This window comes from Pararge aegeria, chromosome 12 (assembly GCF_905163445.1).
Source record: "Pararge aegeria chromosome 12, ilParAegt1.1, whole genome shotgun sequence".
Taxonomy (NCBI): domain Eukaryota; kingdom Metazoa; phylum Arthropoda; class Insecta; order Lepidoptera; family Nymphalidae; genus Pararge; species Pararge aegeria.
Window position 1 is genome coordinate 1,406,671 of NC_053191.1, and position 27,809 is coordinate 1,434,479.

General features: G+C 35.3%; 1 protein-coding gene across 3 annotated transcripts in view; it reads left to right on the plus strand.

Annotated features, from left to right (window-relative positions):
• LOC120627828 overlaps nucleotides 1-27,809 on the plus strand; it is a 91,012-nt gene that overhangs the window by 12,781 nt on the left and 50,422 nt on the right. Inside the window, exon 2 of one of the 3 annotated variants that reach the window (XM_039895895.1) lies at nucleotides 11,009-11,020. Coding sequence is in view for 1 of the 3 variants with exons in the window: in XM_039895893.1 (XP_039751827.1) it covers nucleotides 17,886-17,909 (24 nt within the window). In the remaining 2 variants the exon portion in view is untranslated. Of the gene's footprint in view, nucleotides 1-11,008; nucleotides 11,021-11,040; nucleotides 11,105-17,799; nucleotides 17,910-27,809 lie in introns of those variants that run through there. The other 2 variants (XM_039895896.1, XM_039895893.1) reach the window with 2 other exon arrangements.

The window sequence follows — 27,809 nt, forward strand, 5'->3', positions numbered from 1 at the left end:
AACCTGAGGTGTTAAACCTTCATTCGACGGCCGAGTGGCGCAGTGGGCAGCGACCCTGCTTTCTGAGTCCAAGGTCGTGGGTTCGATTCCCACAACTGGAAAAATGTTTGTGTGATGAACATGAATGTTTTTCCGTGTCTGGGTGTTTATTTGTATATTATAAGTATTTATGTGTATTATATTCATAAAAAAATAGTCAGCAGCTATCTCAGTACCCATAACACAAGCTACGCTTACTTTGGGGCTAGATGGCGATGTGTGTATTGTCGTAGTATATTTATTTATTTGTACGTTTATCATCATCATATCAACTCCGATTTAGGGCTCGGATGTCCTTCCACAGTGAGTAAATTAAACCTTATTGTGCCTGTAATTACATCGGCAACCACGTCCTTCAGACCGGAAGATTGCGATGCTTGGCAGAAATAAGCGTGGCAGTAGTAATTCCCCAGACGAGCTCTGACAAAAAAAAAGGTCTACTACAACTAGTAGATATATTAAGTACTAGCTATTGCCCGCGACTTCGTCTGCGTTTGATTTTGTTTTTTGATGTATTCGATGCATTCAATTTAGTTTTAGTTCTAAGAAAATTTAAAGTATTCAGTATCGCCAAGCCTTAAAATAGGGGTTTGCTGCTGTCCGCTGAGGAGTTCTGTCCTCTATCTCCAACCACATTCATCAGACTAACACAAAGTTTGGGCAAAGTTAAACACATATTATAACCTCTATGGTACAAAAATAATTATTTAGATCGGTTATAATTTGTCGGAGTTATAGTCTAAAATCGTCAAATACTTTCATCCCCTCTCCCAAAGGAACCGAGCCTAATGTCGGGATAAAAAGTATCCTTTATTACTCCTAACAATTCCAAGAATATATGTACAAAGTTTCATGAGGATCGGTTAAGTAGTTTTTGCGTGCGTAACAAACAAACTTACATTGACATTTATAATATTAGAAGGGAAGTAGGGATTCAGCGCATTTCCTTCCAAGATATCGAATTCCATGAGTACGGCCATTTTGTATCAGTTAATAATTTAAAAAAATACACTTGTTTTTCATACTCTATCACATTAATAGAAATCGGAATTTCACGCCTGTTTCACAAACCTACAAAAAAAATTCGATTTGCTAATTTATAATCATTCTAAAACGGCACCGCTGCGGCAATATTATAAATCTCTTTGGCGTATCTATGTATATTATACCTTATTTACATACTTATAAGCCTAATAGTCGAAGAGCTGGCGAACGATTTAAACGTGAAGTATATAATAGAATGCCACATAGGCTCAATAAAACTAAATCGTCTGTGGTAATCAAGTGATTGTAATTTTCAGGAGACTATGACCTTATTTATAAACTCTCAACCAGCGATCAAGCGTCTTTCATAAGTTGCTATACAGTTTTACAGATTGTCGTCAGTAAAGCCGTATGTATATATCGATGGTTCGCCAGCTGATGTTCGTAGACCCCGTAAAGCAACGTTGATCATGGTTAATAAACATCTGGGCGTAAGTCCGATTTGTCTTTTACCTTTTCTCTGTGCCTCTAGAGTACCTTTGTCTGCCCCAGTTATTGACATACCCAGCTAGTACTCTTATTATTATTTGTCTTATTCCCGCATCTTTCTTATTTCCCGGGACAAAAGGTAGCCTATATTATTTTCCATGTCAAAGGCTACATGAATGCCAAATTTCATTCAAATCCGTTCAGCCGTGTTTTTGTGATTGAGTAACAAACATCACATTTATAATATTAGTAGGATTGTATTATTAATGGTTTGTTTCGGTTTAAAGATAGGGCTTATAGATTAAAATCGTTATTAGAATAGCCATGTTATGAGTTAAGCGACTCCGAAATCATAATGTAAAAATTATCATAATGTCTTTATTGAATGTAGCTAATAAAAATAATAGAGATATTGACATTATTTTAATATTAAATATAGGTAAGTATGCATTTTAGTATTGCTTATCTGGATAGTAAAATAAAAAAGTCACACGTTTTGCTCGAAGAAAGGCTTTAGGATCGTAATTTGCGTAATCTTACTGTAAACAAACAACGAAACCTTTTAAAATAATTATTTAAATTAAAGGAATTCCCTGGTAAAGCATTTTACAAAGATTAAGCTGTATAAACACTGTGTAAAAATCGATCACTAGCTCTTAGTGTTTAATATATAGCCGGTATTGGTGGCATATTTCCGAGCTGTGTCGGTTGATGCGGGCGACGGCGCGTGACACGGCGGAATGTGAGCAATAAACGATCAAACGATTTTGTTACTTGGACGGCGAACACTATTTAGGTGCAATATGGGCTATTACATATACCCCAGTTTTTTTACCTAACGACGTACATGGTAATGCCTAAACAAAGAAGATTCCTAGGCATACATTTACCTTTCACCGATCTTCACTACGCAACTCATGTAACCCAACTTTTCTATGATTACACAATATGTGGTGTTATTTGTATGTTTCATTATGATATTTTTGATTTTACGCATGGATTTAAGGTTTTTAAAAAAAAAAGTAACCTTTTATTATTGTTTATTGATGAAAGAGTTAAAAGTTCCTGGGACTCCGACATTTTATTTAATATTCACTATTTCATTTTATATTCTATATTTTAAAATTCATTAATATCATTTGTACATTTTATACATATTTTCTTCTTTTGATTAAATATTTTTACAGGGTGATTCCTTCTGAAATATACTTATGCAACCTTCAACAGTTTTTATTGGTGTATATACCGCTGATATCTAGAAATATAATATCTATAAAATATAGGCGTTTTTTAATAAAGAAAAACACAATATCTTTAAATCATTCGAACCTACAAATATCACCATAATAAGGTAGCCCACCCAAAGGCATTGCTAATCTTAAGACATTACGGATAATTTTAGTATCGCAAAACAATTATTTATGGTCTTTAGTCTGTAATTTATTATGACCGTGCAAACGTGGAGTCGTATACAGCAAGTGGAACCGATTCGATCGTAATAAATTTTTATCCGTTTGTGACAGAGCGCAGCGATAGGAAAAAAAAAATTAGCAATAACTTATATGGATACGGAAATTTTGTTCGGATACTCTCCTAATATTAGGTATACTCTTTGGAAGTCTATCCTTTATGGTCGATCGTGGTTGTAAGAAATATGCTGGAAGTTGTTTTATTAAAGTTAAGATAAAAGTGAATTTAATAAAGAGATTTATTTTTATAATGTTGAGTAAAAGTCAGCAATGCGGGGAAGAAAGATTAAGTTTCGGTTCCCATTACTTTCTTTCATGTTATTTCTATCACATGGTGGTAAAAAATGGTGAATTTTAGAATTTTAGGTCACATGTTCTAAAATAATTAGCTTTTAAGGAAAATGAAATTATAGCGACATGTCTACACTAGACTTTGGAAAGATTTAGGGGTAAAAGGTTGGCTCTGGAGGTACTATTCCAGGTAAGTAATAGCGGAATACATTTGTGTGGGGAATATTTCCCATACTATTCTCATAAGAATAATGAATAAAATTATACTAAAAAAAAAACCGGCCTCCCTTAAGTGAAGTCGAAGTCCTACTCACTGGGCTAATCCTCCTGGGTCCTATCACCGATTACCGGCATTTTATTTTTTATGTCACTACAAGTTAGCCCTTGACTGCAATCTCACCTGGTGGTAAGAGAATGCAGTCTAAGATGGTAGCGGGCTAACCTGTTAGGGAGTATAATAGTCATACTCCTAATAGGTTTCTACGCGACATGACACCGGAACACTAAATCCCTTAGCGGCACGTCTTTCTCGGTAGGGTACCACCCTACCAGACCAGACCAGACCAGACCAGACCAGAGAAAATTCAGAAACTCTAATTGCTCCTGCCGGGAATCGAACCCGCGACCTCCTATTTAATTCACAGCGCTCACCGCTGCGCCAGAAAGGTCGTCAATTCCGATATGTGGACATTAATAACAGCGGTTTGTTTGAAATAAAACACTTACCTATTCCAAGGTGCACTCGGCGTTAGGCGATCTCAGTTGATATTATAATCGACCCAACGATCTTTGTGGTTAATGTATCTGATTATAAATACATTATCCAATCATGTACGCTATTTATATACATGTTGTTTCACATAGTGCTTTTAAAGTGATTAGATTATAGGTAATAAATAGCAGGGCATGACATTTTTGATTAATTAACAATATTGTACATAGCCGAAGCCGTAATGGGCGGGGCACATATTCAAAAATTCAAATTCAAAATTCATTTATTTCAAGTAGGCCTAATATAAGCACTTTTGAAACGTCAAGTCTGTCTATTTGTAGTGACTCTACCACAGGTTCGGAAGGCAGATTCTACCGAGAAGAAGCCGGCAAGAAACTCAGCAATTGCTCTTTTCCAACAGCAACAATTTACATTTTACATTAAAACATTCATTTTTCTATCTTGTAAGAACTGAAAGCGGTGCCGGATGCTTCCAAGCAACCTTGTCATTAAGAAATTCTTCAATTGTACAGTAACCTTACTGTAATAAATGTGTTTTAACATATTCTTTAAACTCATGCATTGGTAGGTCCAAAATAACAGCTCGGAGAACCGACGGACGTTGGGGTCTTACGGTGATTGAATGGCGACCCCGCAGCTTAGGTCGGCCGCCAACGAGGTGGACAGACGACATCAGGCGGGTCGCTGGGAGCCGCTGGAGGCAAGCGGCCCAGGACCGTGGATTGTGGAACTTCATACAAAAGACCTATGTCCAGCAGTGGACGTCAATTGATTGAATTGAAGATGATGATGATGATTGTACAGTGTACACATCTGTTTTCCACGACTTTGTCCGCGTTTGTTTATTGTTTTTGTCTGTGCGAACCATCTATTTTTACCCGACTGCGAAAGAAGGAGGGTCATGTATGTATGTATTTACGTATGTATATTTCCTTGGCACGCCCTAGAACCTAAGCGGATTGTAGTATTTTTGCGTGAGTGGTGTCAGTAGATTGTTTTTGACGTGACAACGTCTTATAATTCGATGGAGCCGGCTGCACGCACGAAAAAACATGAAGTATGCGGCGTTACCTCGCTCTGAGGCGTTCCATTCAAGGCTTGAAGTGCAAGCGAGAGCGCGGAACGAGCGACAAAGAGGCACAGTCGGCCTCCGCGTTCGACATCTGTCTCTCTCCTACTTGAGTGAGCGATGCGTCCGCGTGGACAGCTTCTATACAATAATACATTTAATTGTTTTCGGCAAGGATGAAGTGCAGTGAAAAGTGAATGTGGTGTCAATTGTTTATAGCAACAATAGTATCTATCAAACAAATAAAATTAAAAATTTCTTTTGAAATATGCAACCATTCCATCAGTATTATATATACCTACGATGTTGTCACGTTCAACTATCGTCAGTAAGCCGACTTTACAGACAACCAATTTTTTTGGTGAAAAAGACACTGGGTGCATCAAAATTAAAAAAAAAATCCCGATTTTAGTTGGCAGTGCGTAGTAGAAGGCATAATACGCTCACTTCTCATTAATTTGGTCGGTGATATTGGTAGAGCAATAAAAAACTCGGAGTGAGCTGTGAGAAGATGCCTCCGACTGCTTGAATTGAACAATGATTATTCACCACCAATAATAAAAAATTTAAATTAAAATCTTGTTTCTTTCCAGTTTTTCAATGAGCCTAATAAAGATGGTCGATATTGAATTTGATCGCTTTTTTTTTTTTTTTTTTTATTAATAATGTCTGTCTAACAAATTTTCATCTCCGGGGAAAGGAGAAAATTGTATCTTCTCCCACAATTTGTCTTTATCATGTTAATTGCGGTGGAATTAATAAAAAAAAAGTGTGTGCACTTACGTACACGCGTTGGAAGTTATACTTCTTTGTAAGATAAGATAAATATCTTTTCAAAAATTTTATTTCGCCTTATTCTAAAAAGCCACTGACTATAGAAAAAAGATATTAATTACATTGAAAGTTTTATTATAACGCATTATAAAAATATCTATTTAAATATCACAAAAAAAACAATTCTACATACTTAAAGAAATAGACATAATATGTTTAACTAAATTTGGAATACTAATAGACTCATTATCGGACAACCAAGTTTCACAGTTTTATTTTTGTAGAATGGAATGAATTAAATCACCGGAATGAGCCCGCAGACTTTGACAATTGAAAGTGTATATATCAAACCTTACCTACCCTACCTTACTTCTTACCCGGCTAAGTTTGTTGTGGGCTCTTCTTAGACTAGGGCGCGTTTGGAACCCTCGTAGCTTTAGATTTAAGTTGGCGAACGAAGTTATCACCATCCCGTTACAATTATGTAAACAAATATGTATGAACGCTTCCTACATGAATAAAGAAATTTTGAATTTGAATTTTGAATTCTTATAGCTAACTTCAGGGTGTCGGTATTTTGTGACGGTGTGCGCGCGCATCGTAACAATTCACTCTCATAATTTTTCCCTAACGCGCCAAAAGAAGTATAACTTCAAAAACAGTCTAACCACTGCGTCGCGGCCGACGAAGTCAAATTATATTAACTGTGCGCACGCAAAACGATTCAGTACCTGGTACTTATTAACAAGCGTGCATGCTAAGTAGGCAGCGTCCGCATTCATTAATAAGGGGAAAGGATATTATAATAATAACAATCTCTTTATTTCAGGCAAAGCCCATATTTTGGATAGAAGCAGGCGTTACTTTGCGGAAATCCATGATATATTATCGGAAATAAGCTTAGTTTGCTATATATGTATATGTATAACTGAGCACTGGTTGAAAACCCATGAATATTTGTTTAATTTTGGTAACCACCAGGTTGGTAGTTCGTTCACCAGGGTTACAGCGATTCATGGAGGCTCTTTAATTTTATTAAATAAAAATTTAAAAACAGAAACGATATTGTTAGCCTTTCTGTTGAACGGACAATAGAGCTAGCCTCGGTTGAACTAGAGCAATTTATAATTGTTACTGTTTATAGGCCACCCTTGTCAAACTTTGAACTTTTTGAAAAGGTTATGGATGAAGTGTTATTTAAAATATCAAGGTGTAATAAAAAGTTAATAATATGCGGAGATTTTAATGTAAACATTTTAGAAAATAACTCTTTAAGTATCAAGTTATTGAATTTATATAAAACTTACAATCTATCAAATATGTTCATGGAGCCCACAAGAATAACTGCTACTAGCGCCACCTGTTTGGATAACATCTTTACAAATATAATTCCTATAAGCAAAAATATTATTAGTAAATTAGACTCTGATCATTGTGGTCAAATTATTCAATTTGAAAATGTGAAGAAAAATGTTTCTAAACGTAAAATAACATTTGTTCCTGTAACATCCAACCGCATAGAGAAAATGAGAATTAGCCTAGTAAATGACCTCCCATTCCTACCCTCAGGGGCGACTCCAAATGCAATGTACAGCTCCTTTTTCAATATCTTTAATAGACTATTTCATTCTATATTTACTAGTAAGTCGGTTGTGATTACTGATACATTAAATTTTAGTGAGTGGGCGACAGTTGAACTTCATAAAAATAGGCAAAAGCTGTACGAATTGTATGCTGAACGTCAATTTAACACTGGTGATAAGTTTGGGGATTATGTTAAACGCTTGCCACTTAGAAAAGACGCGATACATCAAAAATAAAATTAAAAATAGCAGCAATGCAATCAAAACTACTTGGAACATAATTAATGAGGAGACGGGAAGAGTAACACCACGAAATATTAACTTTAAACTTAATGTAGATAATAAAGCCTTAACAACAGATTTCGAGGTGGCTACTGCTTTTGAAACATTCTTTACCAACATTCCCGTCTCCACAACAGAATCATTAAACTCTTCACCAGATATGGCTCTCTCTCTATTAAAGGAAAATGTGCCTGAGTGTAACCATTCTTTTAAATTCACGCATGTTAGTGGCTCTGACGTTATTAAAGCCTTTAAATTATTAATTAATAAAAAAACAAATGATCTGTGGGGCATTTCCGTAAACGTTGTCAAATCATTAATTGATATTATTGCACCCGATTTAGCCTTAATATTTAATAATTGTATAGATTGTGGTGTGTTTCCTGACTTAATGAAACTTAGTTCCATTGTTTAAATCGGGTAGTACTTCTGACCCCACTAACTTTAGACCAGTATCCGTACTAACCACTTTCAGTAAAATCTTTGAAAAACTAATTTTAAATCAATTACAATTTGGTTTCACACGGGGTCGCTCAACAATCGACGCAGGTGTTGAGCTAATACAAAACATATTTGAAGCCTGGGAGGAGTCACGTGATGCACTTGGTGTGTTCTGTGACTTATCTAAGGCGTTTGATTGTGTTCAACACGAAACGTTAGTTAGGAAACTACACCACTATGGAATTCAGGGTGTAGCTCTAGACTTAATGAGTAACTATCTATGCGATAGAATTCAGAAAGTCGACGTGAATGGAAACGGTCTAATGGATCAGTTATGAAAATAGGTGTCCCACAGGGGTCTATATTAGGACCATTTCTGTTCCTTATTTACATTAATGACCTTCCTTACCTTGCCAAGGATAAAAACGGGATAGTTCTGTTTGCCGATGATACATCACTGACTTTTAAAATAAATCGACGTGAACTAGCTTTTGACGACGTAAACAACTCTCTCGCTAAAGTGGTACATTGGTTTGAAGCTAATAATTTGGTTCTTAACGGAAAAAAACCAAGTGTATATAAAATTCACTTTACCTAATGTTAAACACGTGAAAACCACTGTACTACTTAATAATGAGGAACTGAAACTGGAGGATACGACAGTTTTTCCAGGAATAACGTTTGATTCTAAACTTCAATGGGGCCCTCATATAAATAATTTATCGAACAGGCTTAGTTCTGCTGCCTATGCGGTAAAGAAGATACGCCATATGACCGACGTAGAAACTGCGAGACTGGTATATTTTAGTTACTTTCACAGCATTATGTCATATGGAATTTTACTTTGGGGTAATGCTGCTGATATTAGCACTATTTTCGTGCTGCAGAAGAGGGCTGTTCGTTCTATCTACAAAATGGGTCCGAGAGAGTCATTGAGAGATAAATTTAAAGATTTTAAAATAATGACAGTGTATAGTCAGTACATATTTGAAAATTTAATGTACGTTCATAAAAACATTTCTAAATTTAAGAAAAAATGTGACTGCAATAATTTAAACATTAGAAGTAAGAATAAACTTACAGTGCAATATACTAGGTTACATAAAATTCATAATTCGTTTAAAGGAAATTGCATACAATTCTACAATAAACTACCAATTGTCATCTTGGAGATGTCTCTTAAAAAGTTCAAAGTTTGTATTAAACGTAAGCTTATAGAAAAGTCCTATTATAGTATAAAGGACTACGTAAACGATAAAAAAGCTTGGGTGTAAATTATTGCTCTAACCAGGTTGCTCTTCTAATAATTTAAAATGACATTGTGAGATGGTGATAACAAAAAAAAAAAAACACCCGGCTAAGTTTGTTGTGGGCTTCTTCTTAGACCAGGACGCGTTTGGAACCCTCGTAGCTTTAGTTTTAAGTTTACGAATGTGGTTCTCGCCATCATCTCACTACCGTGTGGTTCTTATGTACGCATCAAAAGTGCCACCTGTGGGCCTACTTAAATAAAGATATTTTTGACTTTGACTTTGACTTTATACTCCGCGAAAAGCAGGAGAATCTGTGTGGTGCAATTTCTTCAATCCTTATACTCCACACCAAACAGATCTTCGGATTGTTAAGAAACAATTATTCATTGTAAAGTCAACATCTCCTGAGGATGCTCGTACGTGCGTAGAGGGTACATTGCCGAAGATCTGTTTGGTGTAGAGTATAAGGATTGAAGAAATTATAAATTGCACCACACAGATTCTCCTGCTTTTCGCGGAGTATAGCAAATTAAGCTTAATTTCGATAAAGCCCATATTATACATTTAAAACAACAATTAGTCTTAGTTAATATACAATAACGAATTAAAAATTAAAATTAAAGTATAAATCGATTCAAATGGCATGTCATAAATATAAAATTAAAAAGACAATATAAAAAATATAAAAATAAAATAAAAAATTACAATGAATAATGATAATGAAATGAAATGAAAAATAATTAAAATTTAATACTTTTTGCTCCGTGTTTGTGTACCCACCCAGTGCCGCCAGAACGGGTTATTTAGCTTTCCAGCTAGTGTTTGCAAAATAATATATTTAATTATTGTTCCTAATTTACAGTGGCCAGTTTATTTTTACTTCCCTAAAAGTTACCCCTTGACTATAATCACACTTGCACGGCTAGCATGGGAAGGAGACAATTATGTCTCCGGGTAAAGGATAAAAATGTATCTTCTCCCACAGCTTTATCAACTCTCAGAGCTTTGTCGCACAATTGGAAATAATATCCAATAATATATGTGTAATAATAAACCAATTCTTACCAGGGTATGCATACAGCAGGAAAATTGCATAAAATGCAAAAAATCATCCTACTATACGAGCTATATATAAATTTTAGGGTAGGCAGTGCTTTTGTGCATGTATGAAGTGCACGCCACTGTGGACACGGTAATTATATCTCCTGTCATATTTTTGTCTCGTGCCCTGCTGGTGGAAAGTGACGATGCAGTGTAAGATGGTAGCGGAGCAGTTATAATATTAAACACATACCTCTAATCGGTTTTTGCGAGACATTGCACCGCTAAATCGCTTAGCGGCTCGTAGTCACGGCCGAAGCCTACCCTGGTGGTAGACCAGAGAAAATTCATTAAATATAAATTACTAAGTTGCCCTGTCGGAGATCATAAAAGATAGCACAACTATATTAAATCTGCAATTATAACTTAAACGGGGTCTTCAAAGACTAATATAATTAAATACGGAATATTAGTAATAAATTAATAAAGCACATAAACCTTAATAACTTAATATGTATTGAGATTTAATTTGAATTCAAATATTGATCTTTTAATTTCAGGTCGACATCCGGGTAAGCTGATTGCAGAGCAATAATTCATTATTAAATTACCTACAACGCCGCTGCATCGGTTTCGAATTTATCAAGCCCGCCAAGGTAATTCGCTTAAGCTATATATGAAAAAAAATGTTAAAAGGACCGACTTTCTAATGACAAAGTATAAAATATAGATTGTATAACGAGTGCGTAAAACAGGTCGTTTTATTCTAGACCAAATAATCACTCATTTTAATATATATTTCATGCTTTTTTAGTTTACGTATTTTAAAATAGGACAGCTATAAGAATAGCGTCTTTTTTCTAAAGTACCTAATTTTAGTAGCAGAAATATTTTGATTAAATCATTATATTTTTCCTACTGAAATAATTACTTTAGAAGAAAGACGTGGCTTAAGATAACAAATATTGTTATATAAAATAATATATAATTTATTTGACTCCCCCTGCCTCTAAGTTATATTGATTTTGCATGTCTAAGTTATATTGGTTTAACCCATCAAACATCTCGGATAAAAAAGCTTATTTCATGCACACATTGTTCAACATTATGGAAAACTCTCAGTCATGCCGGTTTCCTCATGATGTTTTCCTTCACCGTTGAAGCAAATGCTTTAATTGTGTTTTTTGAGTGGCGTAGTGGGCAGCGATCCTGCTTTCTGATTCCAAGGTCGTGGGTTTGCTTCCCACAACTGGAAAATGTTTGTGTGATGAACATGAATATTTTTCAGTGTCTGGGTGTTTATCTGTATATTATAAGTATTTATGTGTATTATATATATAAAAAAATATTCATCAGCTATCTCCAGTACCCATAACACAAGCTACGCTTACTTTGGGGCTAGATGGCGATGTGTTTATTGTCGTAGTATATTTATTTATTTATTTATTATAAGTTAGAGGTGCGCGCTGGGATGGTGCTCGGCCCCCCGAAAGTGGAGTAGAAGTCGTACACACGGGGAGTTTTTAAGCACCATCGAATCAAAATCATATTGACGGTCAAACGTTGACGCGGGCCGCGGCTTTGGCTTCGCAACAAAGTTATACATGACAAAGCGTGCTCTGCGCTCAATAATTAAATTAAGTGAGCCACAGTACGCAGTGAGCGAGCGCAGTGTAACAGCGTGCAACGTAATTAAATGTCTGAAACTTGATACTGGATGTGGAGCACCCGGCCCACTTAAACCTAGGGCTGGCACATGTCAAGTTATCGAAGAGTTTTTATAGCGAGATAACGCGCGAAACGTTGATCGAGACGCGCAAAATGAAAGATGATATGTCATAACAAATATAAGAATAAAAACATCGCCGCCACTTTAAAAATTGTATCCAGTGCGATACCTGATACATCAAAATTTGTTCTTAGAAATTGAGGTTAAATAAAGAAACTCACATACATACCTACGTAAGACATTAAACAATTCAATGTACTTATAAGTCATCGGACGCGCGTTAATATTGGGTCAAGATAATAAATAAACCATTTTGATTAAAACATATAATTTTTGTTTATTCTACACCACAGTAGAGTATTTTTTTCAATTAAGACGGGTATGTTTTAGATCTAAGTTAATTTTTTATTTGTTAAATCTACGAGCTTTGGGCTAAGAATAAATTCATAATAAAGCCTTAATTATGATTATCCTTTTGATTAGTATATTTTTGGGATAATTAATTACTCAACTTGTAATCTAAAAGTTTTGACAGTTGGGAGAGGGGAGAGCACTTTGATACCGTTGTCTCAACCGATTAGAGCTTTGTTATAGAATTTTATAATCTGTAGGAGTGTGACAACCCTGTCAACAAGAGCGGGTCAGTACAATCGCACTCTATGAAGGCCTTATTCCGCGAGAAAGGCCGCACATATCAATTTTAAGATTAGCTTGTCCAGTTACTTTTAAAATTGCAATTCACTATTTCTGTTAATAGGTTTAACCTACTCGAAGTTTAAACGTATAAAAACTATTTTGGCTTTAAAAGCCACTGCAAATAAAACCCGACCTACATTTCATTTCATTTTTAATTAGTTTCGCGTTTTTTGAAGTCGCATAACTATCATAACACTTCCGATCATCTAACTAATGCATAAAATAAGCTTTTTTATCCAGGTAGAGGGCAAATAATTAGCTCTTCGATTAGGAAGGAAAAACCAGTTATAAGTAAATATCTGTTTCATTAAAAATATAAAATAAAATTCTGACAATTAATGTGTATGATTTATGCAATATTTTGATCGTCACAAAATTGCGATTACCACAAATCCCATGAGACGTTAGTGCAAAAACTTCGCTGTTTCTAGTATACTGTATAAAGGATCTCAACGTTAGTAAAATTTACACTTGCTGTGTGTGTATTATAAGAATCGGAATCAATGTTTTTACATTTACCCTGTTATTTGAGTCGAACATAGGTAGCAAACAAACTAATAACTTTGAGATTGGCAGTAGGCAGCGACCCTGCTCCAAACCGTGGGTTCGATTCCCACAACTGGAAAACGTTTGTGTTATGAACATAAATGTTTTTCAGTGACTGATTTTTTATATGTATATTATAAGTATTTATGTATATTATTCAATAAAAATATTCATCAGTCATCTTAGTACCCATTAAACAAGCTACGCTTACGTTGGGGCTAAATGGTGATATGTTTTGTCACAAGTAGTAAATTTAAGTCGTATATTTGCATGGATGTTGAGATGCGTAATCTTGTTTTGACAGCTCAAAACATCCGATATTCCGAATATGGTGACCGACTTTAGAGGGTCGATTATTGCCGTTAAGTTTTCACTCTAACCTGCAGTTTATATTATTACCACTACGCCCACCAACCCGCATTGAAGCACTATCGTGGACTTCGTATTTGCATTAGTGATCTAAAGATCTAGAAATTGCAATCGTAACTATTGACATTTCCGATGATTTCACTGTACTTTCTCTGCATCCTAGCTAACCTTTGACATTTCAGCTATCGAGCTCTGGCACACAATTTTAACCCTTAATGATATCAGAATAGAGACTAAAATGTGTCATCTTATAATCTCATCATTATATAACAAAATGATAGCTAGGAACCTACCTAGCTTTAAGCTGGCTTTGCATAATAATTTCTTCTTTATGAATCTTCGGATTAACACAGTTTTAGAGTTTGTTACTCCAAAGAAATATAACCTATACCATGCTTATTTCTGCTGCTAAGCAGCATTATTGCATTGATGTGTACCGGTCTTAATTAGAGCGAGAGAGCTTAACACCCTTTACGCCTCAGGTTACTCGCCTCGTCCTCTGAGATTCGAACTCGGCCCCCCCCCAAAGTAAAGTCAAAGTCCTACCCTCTGGGCTATCACCGCCTCTTTTCCTATTAGGTATAGTTAAAAAATTAACTTATTTACTTATGAAATGGAGGATGAATAAACCAAACTCCTGTAAGATTGATCCAAAAGGAGTTACGAGTTTTGAATGACGATTAGGCCGACCGCCGATGATGTATCATACATAACATATTATCACCTATTGTTTTAATTTCAGTGTCAGATGTATGTAAACAGTATCTATTGATTATGTGATAGTGGCATAGTGTGATAACAATGGGTACTTTTATATTAATACTATGTCAAATCTTCTATTGTACTTAAAACCAGTCATATGAATATATCAAAAAAAGCAAAATAACTGCTATTTTGACATCCGCTGAGAAAGAATTTTACGAAAATAATAAGATTACAACAGATTATTGATGTTTGTGTGGGAATAATCCAATCTATAACATAATTAACAGTAGGTATATCTTTTTTCGGTATGCAACGTCGTGATAAATTCAACTATTCAAATTCAAATATAAATCTAAATAATCTACTACAGCTATCAAAAGCTTTTTTATTTGATCTTTTTTTGCAAACGGGGAAAAAGAAAATAAAGTCAAAAAGAACTCTTAGCGGAAACAGAAGACATAACGATTAATTTTATAAGCTAGTTAAAAATTCAAAGTTTGAATTTGTATCTAGCTTCTAACCGACCGAGCTTATACCGTTTTCCGACATAAGGGCACGGGTCTCCTCCCAAAATGAAAAGGGTCTAGGCCGTAGTCCGACACGCGGGCCCAGTGCGGATTTGTGGACTCCAAACGCCTTTCAGAACATGGCGAAATCTCGGGCATGGCGGTTCCCTCAGGAGTTTTCCTTCACCGTTGAAGCAAGTGATATTTTAATTGACACGCACATAACTTACAAACTTACAAAAAATGGAGTTGCGTGACACGGAATGGATGCTGGGAACACGGCACCCCGAAAGTGAAGCCGAAGTCTTAACCACTATGCTATCACCGCCAAACCGAATTCAAGGAAAGCGCAATCAAATAAAAACTGGCATTTCTAAAAGTCGATAAGAAATACACGTTAAATTCATATCCTAATCTTTTCCGATGTATAGATAACGAGTTAAAAACTTAACCTTTCTTCATTGTTTGACCACGGACAGAGAGACCTTTGAATGTGACAGCCAGAGTACAACGTGACCTTTTGGTTCTTCGTTACCATTTTGACCTTTAACTGTTGACATATTTAAACGACGCAATAAAAATGCCGCACATTAAATGCAATTTTTAATTTATACTAATTTAATAGGCATGTAGCTAATAAATATTTATTCTGATTGAGGACGTGTAAGTTTTTATTTTCCGCAAATCTGGTGTTCTTGTTTTTTTTTTTTAAAGATTACTTTCATCGAATAGTAATACGCGTTATTTATAACGGATAAAAGTTTTATCGAATATTTTAGCTGTGACCTAGGTTGCTTTGTCATTATTCAACTTACATCATAAGGCTAATAACTGCTAAGAAAACTAATTAAATCAACGATTACGTTTAATGTGTATATTCCCTATTTAATGTGCATGCCCCTTATTTAATGTGTATACCCCCTATTTAATGTTTATACCCCCTATTTAATGTGTATACCCCCTATTTAATGTGCATACCCCTTATTTAATGTTTATACTCCCTATTTAATGTTTTTATTCCCTATTTAATGTTTATAAAACAAGGTATTAAAAGGGATTTCCGGTTAGTCTTGATAAAAAACATCTGATACCTCCGAAGATATTGCTTTAAAATCTATAATCTTAGATGGAACTGTCTATAGTGGAACTATTTTGGTATTAATCTAAACATGAACAATGATGTCTTTTCTTTCTTTTAAATATGGATACAAACAACCTTTTTATTTATTTAATAATAATGTGAATATCTCTCTTAATAATTTGCAAAACATATAATTAGTAAAGAATGTTTTTTGTAATTTAACAGATATTTCAAATGCAAAAGCGCATGAAAAGTAATTAAATTAATTAACTAAAAAAGTAAACTTAATTACTTTTTTTTATACCACTTTAAGTACAAGTTAGCTCTTGACTGCAATATTAGGTTTAAACACATTTATTCTCAAAAGATTTATTTATTTATTTTTCAACTTACGACTAGAATTACAGGAAGTTTGCTAATGCTAGCGTAGATTCTGATGCACCTATCAACATAGATTATAACTATATTTTACTAACCTACATACTAAAGTTTATCAATGTAACAAATGCGCCACAGAGCAACCTTCGTGAGTTCAGTCAGAGTACAACAAAACAGATCCGTTCTCTCAGCTATGTCGCTAAGATGCAGTTTCACTCAATGATGATGATGTAAAGGATCTAGTTACGAGAGTTAATTGTACACTGCCAAAAGATGCCTAAATATCATCTAAAATGCTTATAGAAACTAAACGAATGCCAATTAACTCTTTCCAAACGATCTATTCTTCTGTCCGCTTAGTAAAATATATGTCAAGCGTTTATACAGGATGTTTTTCTACATTAATTTTTTGTACAAATTGAACTAATGGGCTTAAAATTCAATCCTATCGTATCCTATCCTATCCTATCCTATCCTACTAATATATATTTATGCAATGAAGTGTCATCATCAGCATCGTCATCAACAACCCATTACCGGCCCAATACGGGACCTCCTCTCGGAATGAGAAGGGTTTAGGCCGTAGTCTACCTGGCCAAGTGCGGATTGGTAGCTCTGAGAGTTAATAAAGCTGTGGAAGAAGATAAATTTGTACCCTATCCCCGAGGAGATAATTGTCGCCTGTCCACGCTTGCCGTTGAGGTTTCGAAGTTTCCTTCAACGTTTAAAGCAAGTGATATTTAAATTGCGTAAATTAAAAAAGAAGAGACATGAATTGACATGAAAAAAAACAATTGGTTGTCTGTAAAGTCGGCTTACTGACGATAGTTGAACGTGACAATGTCGTAAGAAAACTTGACGAAAACATGTAAATGTATTATTGTATAGAAGCTGTCCACGCGGACGCATCGCTCACTCAAGTAGGAGAGAGACAGATGTCGAACGCGGAGGCCGACTGTGACTCTTTGTCGCTCGTTCCGCGCTCTCGCTTGCACTTCAAGCCTTGAATGGAACGCCTCAGAGCGAGGTAACGCCGCAAACGTCATGTTTTTTCGTGCGTGCAGCCGGCTCCATCGAATTATAAGACGGTGGAACCTACACACAGACAGACTTGACGTTTCAAAAGTGCTTATATGAGGCCTACTTTAAAGAAATGAAATTTGAATTTGAATTTAAGGAGCCGGTTGAAAAACCAGTGCAATCCAATTAATTAGCGAAAATCAAAGAATCATTAACTTCATTAGCAAACCAAATTAGATATGCGATATCATATGATAAGAGTGATAACAGCTTTACTAAGTCATTCAGTACTGTTTGACTCGTGAAGAGATACACTTGTGTTTTTTTTTACGGCGAAACAGGAGAGAGAAAAGATTAAGTGACACTAAATCTAGTGCGTACATTATAAGTTTTGTGATGCGATACTGATGGTGGACCCAAATACTACACCGGTAAGTAATCTATGTGTCCATATTTCTGCGATCGATTCTTTTATCGGTTGCCATTGGTTGTGATATCGATAAAAATACTCAATAGTTACCGCGAGATATAGATAGACAGTTCAAACTATTTTCTATCCTTAGCGATTTCATACCAAGACATATATAAAATAAATAACTAAATTAAATATACTAGTTAGTAGTAAGCGTAGCTTGTGTTATGGGTACTAAGATGCCTGATGAATATTTTTATGAATTGTTGCTCGCGTTCTTGGTCCGCGTTTATTACGGTTTCTCACAAATCCCGTGAAAACCTATTGATTTCTTGCGACAAAGTAACTTATGTTACTCTCCGTGCTTTCTACTAAATCTATGCAAAAAACAAGTAAATCGGTTGCTTGGTTACGGCGTAAAGGAAGGACAAACAAAAACAAATTCGTATTTATAATATAACACTTATTAAGGATGGTCCTAATTATCTAAGTTAGGGTGCAAAGGTGGCCTTTTTACCAGTAGCGTGTACTTCATACATGGACAATTGTACTGCCTAACCTTTTTTTTTATACAACTAGATGCTAGAGAAGGATTTTTCTGGTTTGTATACCTGCTTTTTCCTACCCTGGACATAAAGAACTCTTATACCGTAGAGACTATCGCATTAAAGCACACGGCTGGCATAGTCAGGAGGCACAAATTATATCCATTTTTTATAATAACTCTTTATTTGTACTCTACATCATGAAGACAAGAAAAATAGAAACATTGAGAAAGAAGAAGAATACAAAAGACAGCCAATTGTATTTCTACTTTGAATAAAAATATTATTTACAAATTTTCTGTATTTTTATGTGTTGTGCAATAAACCTTATATCCCCTGACTAGGGATGAAATTTTCTTGTCCACCAGATAAAGCACTGAAGCTTCGTACGACATTTTCTTTGCATTTTAGGCCTAGTGTAGGCTTTTATACATCACATGTATGCATCATGTATGTATCGCGTAGCTACGCGCTTTTAAAAACCTTTCTTCCGAAATATTAAACTTATTTCTAGAAGTTTCTACGTAATAATACTTTCTGAGACCTCCATCCCCTAATTTATCACGCATAATAAAAAAAAATATGTGTTTCCGTCACGGGAAGCCTGAGAGATGCGAAACATCGGAATTGTTTCCTTAAAAGTTTTATGAACCGAATACGACAGGAATCAGATATTGCATTATGAAAAGATAAAGCATTATAAATTTGTTCCGGAAATAAAAAAAAATACAACCGTATTCATAACCGAATCATTGGACAGCCGATTGGCGCAGTTTGCTTTCTGAGTTCAAGGCCGTGGGTTCGATTCCCACAACTGGAAAATGTTTGTGTGATGAGCATGAATGTTTTTCAGTATCTGGGTTTTTATATGTATATTATAATTATATATGTATATTATTGATAAAAATATTCATCTGACACCTCAGTACCCATAACACAAGCTACGCTTACTTTGGGGCTAGATGGCGATGTGTGCGTGGTCGTAGTATATAAATTATTTATTTATTTATTACCTCTCATTTCTGTAGTTCTGTTAATAATGACTGTTTATTGCAATATTAACATTCATTTTTATTATTAAATACGAAATACAAAAATTAAATCATATATCGTGGCGACGCGTCGCCACGCCAACAATCAGGTTTACCCTCCGCCTATAGATGTTTAACATCAAAAAACACACCTACTTACATATCAAAGTAAGTGTGTATATGTGTGCGCGTATGAACGTCGGTCTGAGTTATTATTTTAATATTGTGCAGGACTTTTATCTACCTTCTGTTTTTACATGTAAACATATTTGATGTCATAATAGCACCGCATACAATTTAATGGAATTTTGTATTGTTATTTTGGCAGCCGACTGGCGCAGTGTTCAGAGACCCTGCTTTCTGAGTCCCAGGCCGTGGGTTCGATTCCCACAACTGGAAAATATTTGTGTGATGAACATGATTGTTTTTCAGTGTCTGGGTGTTTATCTGTATATTTATGTGTATTATATTCATAAAAATATTCATCAGCTATCTTGGTACCCATAACGCAAGCTACGCTTACTTTGGGGCTAGATGGCGATGTGTGTATTGTCGTAGTATATTTATTTTATTTACTTCTCTGAAAGTTGTAGCAGTAGAGCTTTTTATGGCAGAGCTCGTCCGGGGAAGTACCTACTACCACCATGCTAATTTCTGCCGCTAAGCAGCAATGCTGTGTTCCATGCTGCTGTGGTTTTATTACCGGCACATGAGGCTTAACACCTACGCCTCGTGCTGATGGGCACAGGACGGCAGATTGCAGGACGTGCTTATTGCAAGCCCTTCTAAGTTTGGCTCTGTTTATAGGCGATGGTATCCACTTACCATCAGGTTGACAATCTGCTTTGATCTGTTAATTAAACATACGTTAACAACTATAAAAACAAGTTATACTGTAATACAAATATTTATTTTACCGCAGACGTACGTACCTTATGGCTGAAAATGGTTTTTATTTCTTGACATATAACAATTCTAAAATAATAAAAAATATGTTACCTAGCAAACTCAGACACGGTAACGTGTTCTAGTTATGTAAATACATAAGAAATGTGGATCGCCGTCGGTGACGCGTCTCGCCCAGACACGATACATGATTTCTCAAAAAGAAATATGAAGTAAAAGTAGGTGTTAGCATATTCTTTAACTAATATAAATGCGCAATTGCAAGATTTTCACTCAACACTGCATGTATGAAACGTCAAACCCAACAACTTTTTCAAATTTTACGGGCGTAAATAACGGTGTCACATTTTACACCTGCAATACTCAAAATATAAATTCTTTACAACAACATAAACTACAAGTAAAAAATATGTAGATAGATAAACTCTTTATTGGACACAATTAAGAGATAGAATATTGATAAGAATAAGGAATATTGAAAATAGTAAAATAAAATAAAAATGCGCTAAGGCTATCCCATCGTTTTTAGCTACGTTCGTTTAGATCTCCTCTAGACAACCCTTTATGAAAGAATATATTTTGTTTGGATAAACTTCTACAGATAAGGTTAATATTCTTATCCTATTTTGAAAACATACAATGGAATTACGAAAATGGAATCAGTCGTCGAAGCGAAATCGCGGTTTGCCCAAAAATTCACGTAAATGATACGGTTGTACAAATACATGTACACAAGCCCCAATATGTAATACGCGTCCCTAGTCTGGCGAGATACGTTACAAGCATGTCGAGGTCATTGGTGACGCGACCCTTAAAATTGTCCCCTATTAACAAGACAGCCGAAAGTATTTCATAGTTTACATTGCCCGCTAGCATCCACAAATGTATGTCTATGTATTCAAATTGCAGGTATATTTTATCGAACAACTGAAACATTTATCACGAGTGATATACTAATAACTCAAGTGATAATGTTGCATGTCATTTTTGACGTTTTTCTGTCAACTGTCATGTCATACAATAATATTAATTAATCAAATACTTAGAACGTATTGTATTTCATTATCAAATAATTAAACAGTCCTTAGAGTAATATAGATGGAACGCTTTGTATAACTGTCATATTCAATGTATAAATATGATTACAGGTACTTTTGATGATTTCTAGAAGGTATAAAATTCTAGGGTTGTCACAGACAGGAGACAAAAACTATATCCCCTGATTATATCCCCTGACAGGGGATATTATTAACGTGTTCACCTGCTAAAGCACGGGAACATGGAATAGGAGAAGTTTATTATTACACATATATTATTTGGATATTATTTCCACTTGTGCAATGCTCCGGGAGTTTATAAAACTATGGGAGAAGATACATTTTATCCTTTCCCCGCGGAGATAATTGTCTCGTGCCCATGCTAACCGTGCTGTGCTGATCTATTGCTTTTATTGATTTCACGATGTTGTCATTGATTGTTAGCAGTTTAATGATCCAATAACTTAAATATTTACCTTAGAAAATATTTTTTTAATACCTACCAAATGCCAGCCGTTTTAACTGTTAATAAATAAAAAAAAACAAATTGGTTAAACAATTTTTAGACATTTATTTTGAGGCTCGGTAGTAAGGTTTGAAACTCATAACTTTGTTACCAGTATCGTATAGTGATAAAGTGAAGTGCGTATGTAAATCTTCGCTGAATGATTAAGGAATTCCAGAAGTTTGCGGTGCGTATTAGAAACGGGGAAGTAAACCAATGCGTACGTGTCCATAGGAATTAACCACGTAACGGTGCAGATTCTTACGATGCCTTGCGGTTATATGGTAAAAACGAGAATGAGAGACTAAATCAAATATCTCGGAGCCCAACTACTTGATGAATAAACTTTATTTTATTTTATTGATTTGGGGCTGGAAACAATATTAAAACATAACAATAACTCTTAAATCTAAACAATAAAGAGTGGGCTAATATGTATTCCACAACACTAGTCACTATCCACGAAATAATGTAAGGAGGTAAGGCGATACGATGTAGATACAAGTAACACTTACTATGACAGATAATCGTAACTGAAGGTACCTATACCATAATTAAAATTAGCTCTGTGCAAGCAAATGCAAAAATCTCTAGTGCAAATAAAAAAGAAGAAAAAAAAAAAGGAAAAGAAAAACTAACTATATGATTGATATAAAAGAAAACACACAACTTTCTTTAATGGTGAACGACAACATGAACGACACAGCGACAACGAAACCATGCGAAGTCTATCTGTACGCACTTGACCAGCGTGTTGGACTACGGCCTAAAACCTGCTCATTTTTTGAGTAGATGCGGTTTAGTGGGTCCGCTGACTCTCTGAAATATATTTTGGAACCCACCGTATATTTTTTGATATAACAATGAGGCTTAATTTGCGCGAATAGCAGGAGAATCTTTAGTTATGGTGTAATTTATAATTTCTTCAATCCTCATACTCCACACCAAACAGATCTTCGGCAATGTACTCTCTACACACGCTCCGAAACCAGAGCATCCTAAGGAGCTGTTGACTTGATAATTATTCATTGTACTCCTGCTTCTCGCGGAGTATAGCAAATTAAGCTTAATTTTCATAATATATCATGGAATGCCGCAAAGTAACGCCTGATGCTATCCAATATCCGATATTTATTGAAATTAATGCAAGTCGCGATGATCTAAATTAATAAATTAAGCCGACCCCGGCCTCATCGGTAAAATGCGAGGTCGCGGAAGATAATGAGGAAGTGAATTCTTACATTTCAATGAAATCTTTGACCGTAACTTCTGCATTTTTTCCCAAATTAGTTGGAGTGTAACATTTTAAATACATTTTTTATTTTTTTGTATCCACCTAAAAATTTTAACGAGCTCTTTGAGATGCGGGATATACAACTTCGGTTTCCAATCTCCAAGGGAACTCGACAGCTAACATCTATTTTGAAATGATTTTAACCACACAACCAGATTCTACTGAGAATCCAATAAAAAATATGTAGCTGCATATTTCCAGCAACAACAAATAAATATACAACGTGTAACCGAATTACGAAATACTGTTGAAGTGTGCATAAGTATATTTAATAAGGAATCACCCTGTAAAAGTATTTAATAAAAAGAAGCATATTTATTTTCCCGTGAATTCAAAACATTTCATGTGTTTATGACAACCCTATTGAAGATAAAATACCGACACGCGATTAATTTTTAACATGTTATATTAGGGCTTTATCTGATTTCTTTTATTGAAAACTATGGCAGTGGCTTACTCAAAAACAATTAGCGTTTCGGTTGCACGGAGTCTCAGAGACAGTAAATAATGTGAAGCCTTTGAAATAATATTTCGGTTTTCATTTACATGTTGTGTAAACTTTACAGGCATTCCCCATGTGGCATTTCTAAACCTACAAACTGTATTTTTTCCTTTTTTGATAGCAATAGAATTGTTAGACAGCTAACATAATCTATGTAAATCCAGAAGGAAAAAAAAAGTTTTATACCACCCGAAGTTAATAATCAATCTAATAAAAAAATTCAAGATGTTAGATTATAATTAGTAGTGCTATAATTAAAGGGAAATGTAGAAAAGGTTCGCACTACTAAATTCAATCTTACATTACAAGCGTAAATCTATCACTTTTTTCATTTATTTATTTGTGAACAATAACATAACTTAACTTAAACGCTAAATGAATGAAACGATGATAACTGTAGAAGTATGAAACTGCGTAGCAGTGATCACGCCCACCTCCAAAACTTTAAAACTACCACTGTCCACTCATTATTAATCTTTTACTACTAAAACTTAACAAAGCAAGCTACCGACTAGACTTTTCGGCGTAAAGTTAGCTGAAAGGACAGAGGACATTGAAAGCTCAGAAGGTTACAGGAACAGTCGTATTTTTGCACCAAATATCATCCGTCCTTCACGTCACCGCGGGAAACACTGCCTTTGTATTTATAATATTAGTATGAATTCTACGATGCATCTCGAAATGGCGCTGTAGGTTTGGCAACGCACCGAGAGGTCGCAATAGAGGACAGGGAGAGCGAATAGGTCTATTTATGGCCGATCAGCTTCACGGTCATCTTTCTAAAAGGGGTTTTGCAAAATATTGCGGTATTACATATATTTAACATAAAGCCGATATAGCCGATCGGCGCAGTGGGCACCGACCCTGCTTTCTAAGCCCAAGGCGGTGGGTTCGATTCCCACAGCTAGAAAATGTTTGTGTGATGAACATGAATGTTTTTCAGTTTCAGGGTGTTTATCTGTATATTATAAGTATTTACTATTTGTGTATATTATTCATAAATCATCAGTAATTTGACGGCCGGTTGGCGCAGTGGGCAGTGACCCTGCTTTCTGAGTCCAAGGCCGTGGGTTCGATTCCCACAACTGGAAAATGCTTGTGTGATGAACATGAATGTTTTTCAGGGTCTGGGTGTTTATCTGTATATTATAAGTATTTATGTGTATTATATTCATAAAAATATTAATCAGCTATCCTAGTACCCATAACACAAGCTACGCTTACTTTGGGGCTAGATGGCGGTGTGTGTATTGTCGTAGTATATTCATTTATTTTATTTCATCTTAGTACCCATAGCACAAGCTACGCTTACTTTGGGGCTAGATGGCGATGTGTGTATCGTCGTAGTATGTATGTATCGATAGGATAACACAGTATTCATACTAATAACACTTCAGTATCACAACTTTTTACTGAGGTGAATGCTTTTACAGAAAACATCATAATAATTACGTAGTGACAACCATAACGTCAGCTATGTTTACATTGCAGGTCATTTATAGTTACGGATTGCTATAGCAATACCAAAGTGACTTTGCTTGTAGATAATAATACATAGACAGATAATGAGGTAGAAACAAACTGGTTGGTATTTTTATAGCGTTCAATAAAAAAAACGACCTCAATAGGACGAGATATTTGGACAAATCATTAACAACAAAAAAAGTAAAGACCTATTGAATAAAGGACGGTCGTTGACCAGTTTTTTTTTTTAATAAGACTACCTTCTTTGCCATTTCTGTCAACGGTACCAGTTTATTGTACCACATTAGTAAATATATTCGAACATATTATTTTTTTTTTTTTTTTATTATTATTTGTCGTTATAGCGGCAATGTAAATGACAACAATACTCCGCGGGAACCGTTGTCTACCTGGAATAAAAAGTAAAGGCTACTTTTTATTAATGTCTGTTTTTTTTGCAAAAACCTCGATGCCAAAACTCGAGTTGTCCGGCTGCTTGGTTAGGGCGTTAAGGATGGACAAACATATTTTCGCATTTAACATATTAGTAAGGATATAGCAGGAAATAAAGAAGTAGATACACATACAACAGTAGTATTCTCGTTTACGTAAGCTTGTATAGCATGCAAATAAAACTATTTGCTGCTATATAGGAACAATTTACGTTACAATTATGAAGTCCAATCATCAGTGAACGACCGGATGTGACATGGCACAGAATTAAGAACATACAGAAACCGTGTACACGACTAATATCGAAGCATCAAAAACCACTCCACTTTAGTAGTGCTTCTCGAACAAGCGGTTAGTCACTTCATTCCATTTGGCAGTTGATAGTAATTATTTTACCTCTAATCTAAACGTTTATCGTAAAATGGGAAGAATGGGAAAAGTATGTGAGCTACCAACATTCCGCGGGTGTGAAGTGAGTCGTGCGCGGGCGTTTTCACTGTTTTTGAACATCTCTTTAGTAGTGCTACTCCAACAAGCGGTTAGTCACTCCATTCCATTTGGCAGTTGATAGAAATTATTTTACCTTGTATACAAACGTTTACCATAAAATGGGGAAAATGGGAAAAGATTGTGAGCTACCAACATTCCGCGGGTGTGAATTGAGACGTGCGCGGGGCGTTTTCACTGTTATTGGACACAATACACTGCATGCAATAATGGCTGTGTGAACAATAACATAACTTAACTTAAACGCTAAATGAATGAAACGATGATAACTGTAGAAGTATGAAACTGCGTAGCAGTGATCACGCCCACCTCCAAAACTTTAAAACTACCACTGTCCACTCATTATTAATCTTTTACTACTAAAACTTAACAAAGCAAGCTACCGACTAGACTTTTCGGCGTAAAGTTAGCTGAAAGGACAGAGGACATTGAAAGCTCAGAAGGTTACAGGAACAGTCGTATTTTTGCACCAAATATCATCCGTCCTTCACGTCACCGCGGGAAACACTGCCTTTGTATTTATAATATTAGTATGAATTCTACGATGCATCTCGAAATGGCGCTGTAGGTTTGGCAACGCACCGAGAGGTCGCAATAGAGGACAGGGAGAGCGAATAGGTCTATTTATGGCCGATCAGCTTCACGGTCATCTTTCTAAAAGGGGTTTTGCAAAATATTGCGGTATTACATATATTTAACATAAAGCCGATATAGCCGATCGGCGCAGTGGGCACCGACCCTGCTTTCTAAGCCCAAGGCGGTGGGTTCGATTCCCACAGCTAGAAAATGTTTGTGTGATGAACATGAATGTTTTTCAGTTTCAGGGTGTTTATCTGTATATTATAAGTATTTACTATTTGTGTATATTATTCATAAATCATCAGTAATTTGACGGCCGGTTGGCGCAGTGGGCAGTGACCCTGCTTTCTGAGTCCAAGGCCGTGGGTTCGATTCCCACAACTGGAAAATGCTTGTGTGATGAACATGAATGTTTTTCAGGGTCTGGGTGTTTATCTGTATATTATAAGTATTTATGTGTATTATATTCATAAAAATATTAATCAGCTATCCTAGTACCCATAACACAAGCTACGCTTACTTTGGGGCTAGATGGCGGTGTGTGTATTGTCGTAGTATATTCATTTATTTTATTTCATCTTAGTACCCATAGCACAAGCTACGCTTACTTTGGGGCTAGATGGCGATGTGTGTATCGTCGTAGTATGTATGTATCGATAGGATAACACAGTATTCATACTAATAACACTTCAGTATCACAACTTTTTACTGAGGTGAATGCTTTTACAGAAAACATCATAATAATTACGTAGTGACAACCATAACGTCAGCTATGTTTACATTGCAGGTCATTTATAGTTACGGATTGCTATAGCAATACCAAAGTGACTTTGCTTGTAGATAATAATACATAGACAGATAATGAGGTAGAAACAAACTGGTTGGTATTTTTATAGCGTTCAATAAAAAAAACGACCTCAATAGGACGAGATATTTGGACAAATCATTAACAACAAAAAAAGTAAAGACCTATTGAATAAAGGACGGTCGTTGACCAGTTTTTTTTTTTAATAAGACTACCTTCTTTGCCATTTCTGTCAACGGTACCAGTTTATTGTACCACATTAGTAAATATATTCGAACATATTTTTTTTTT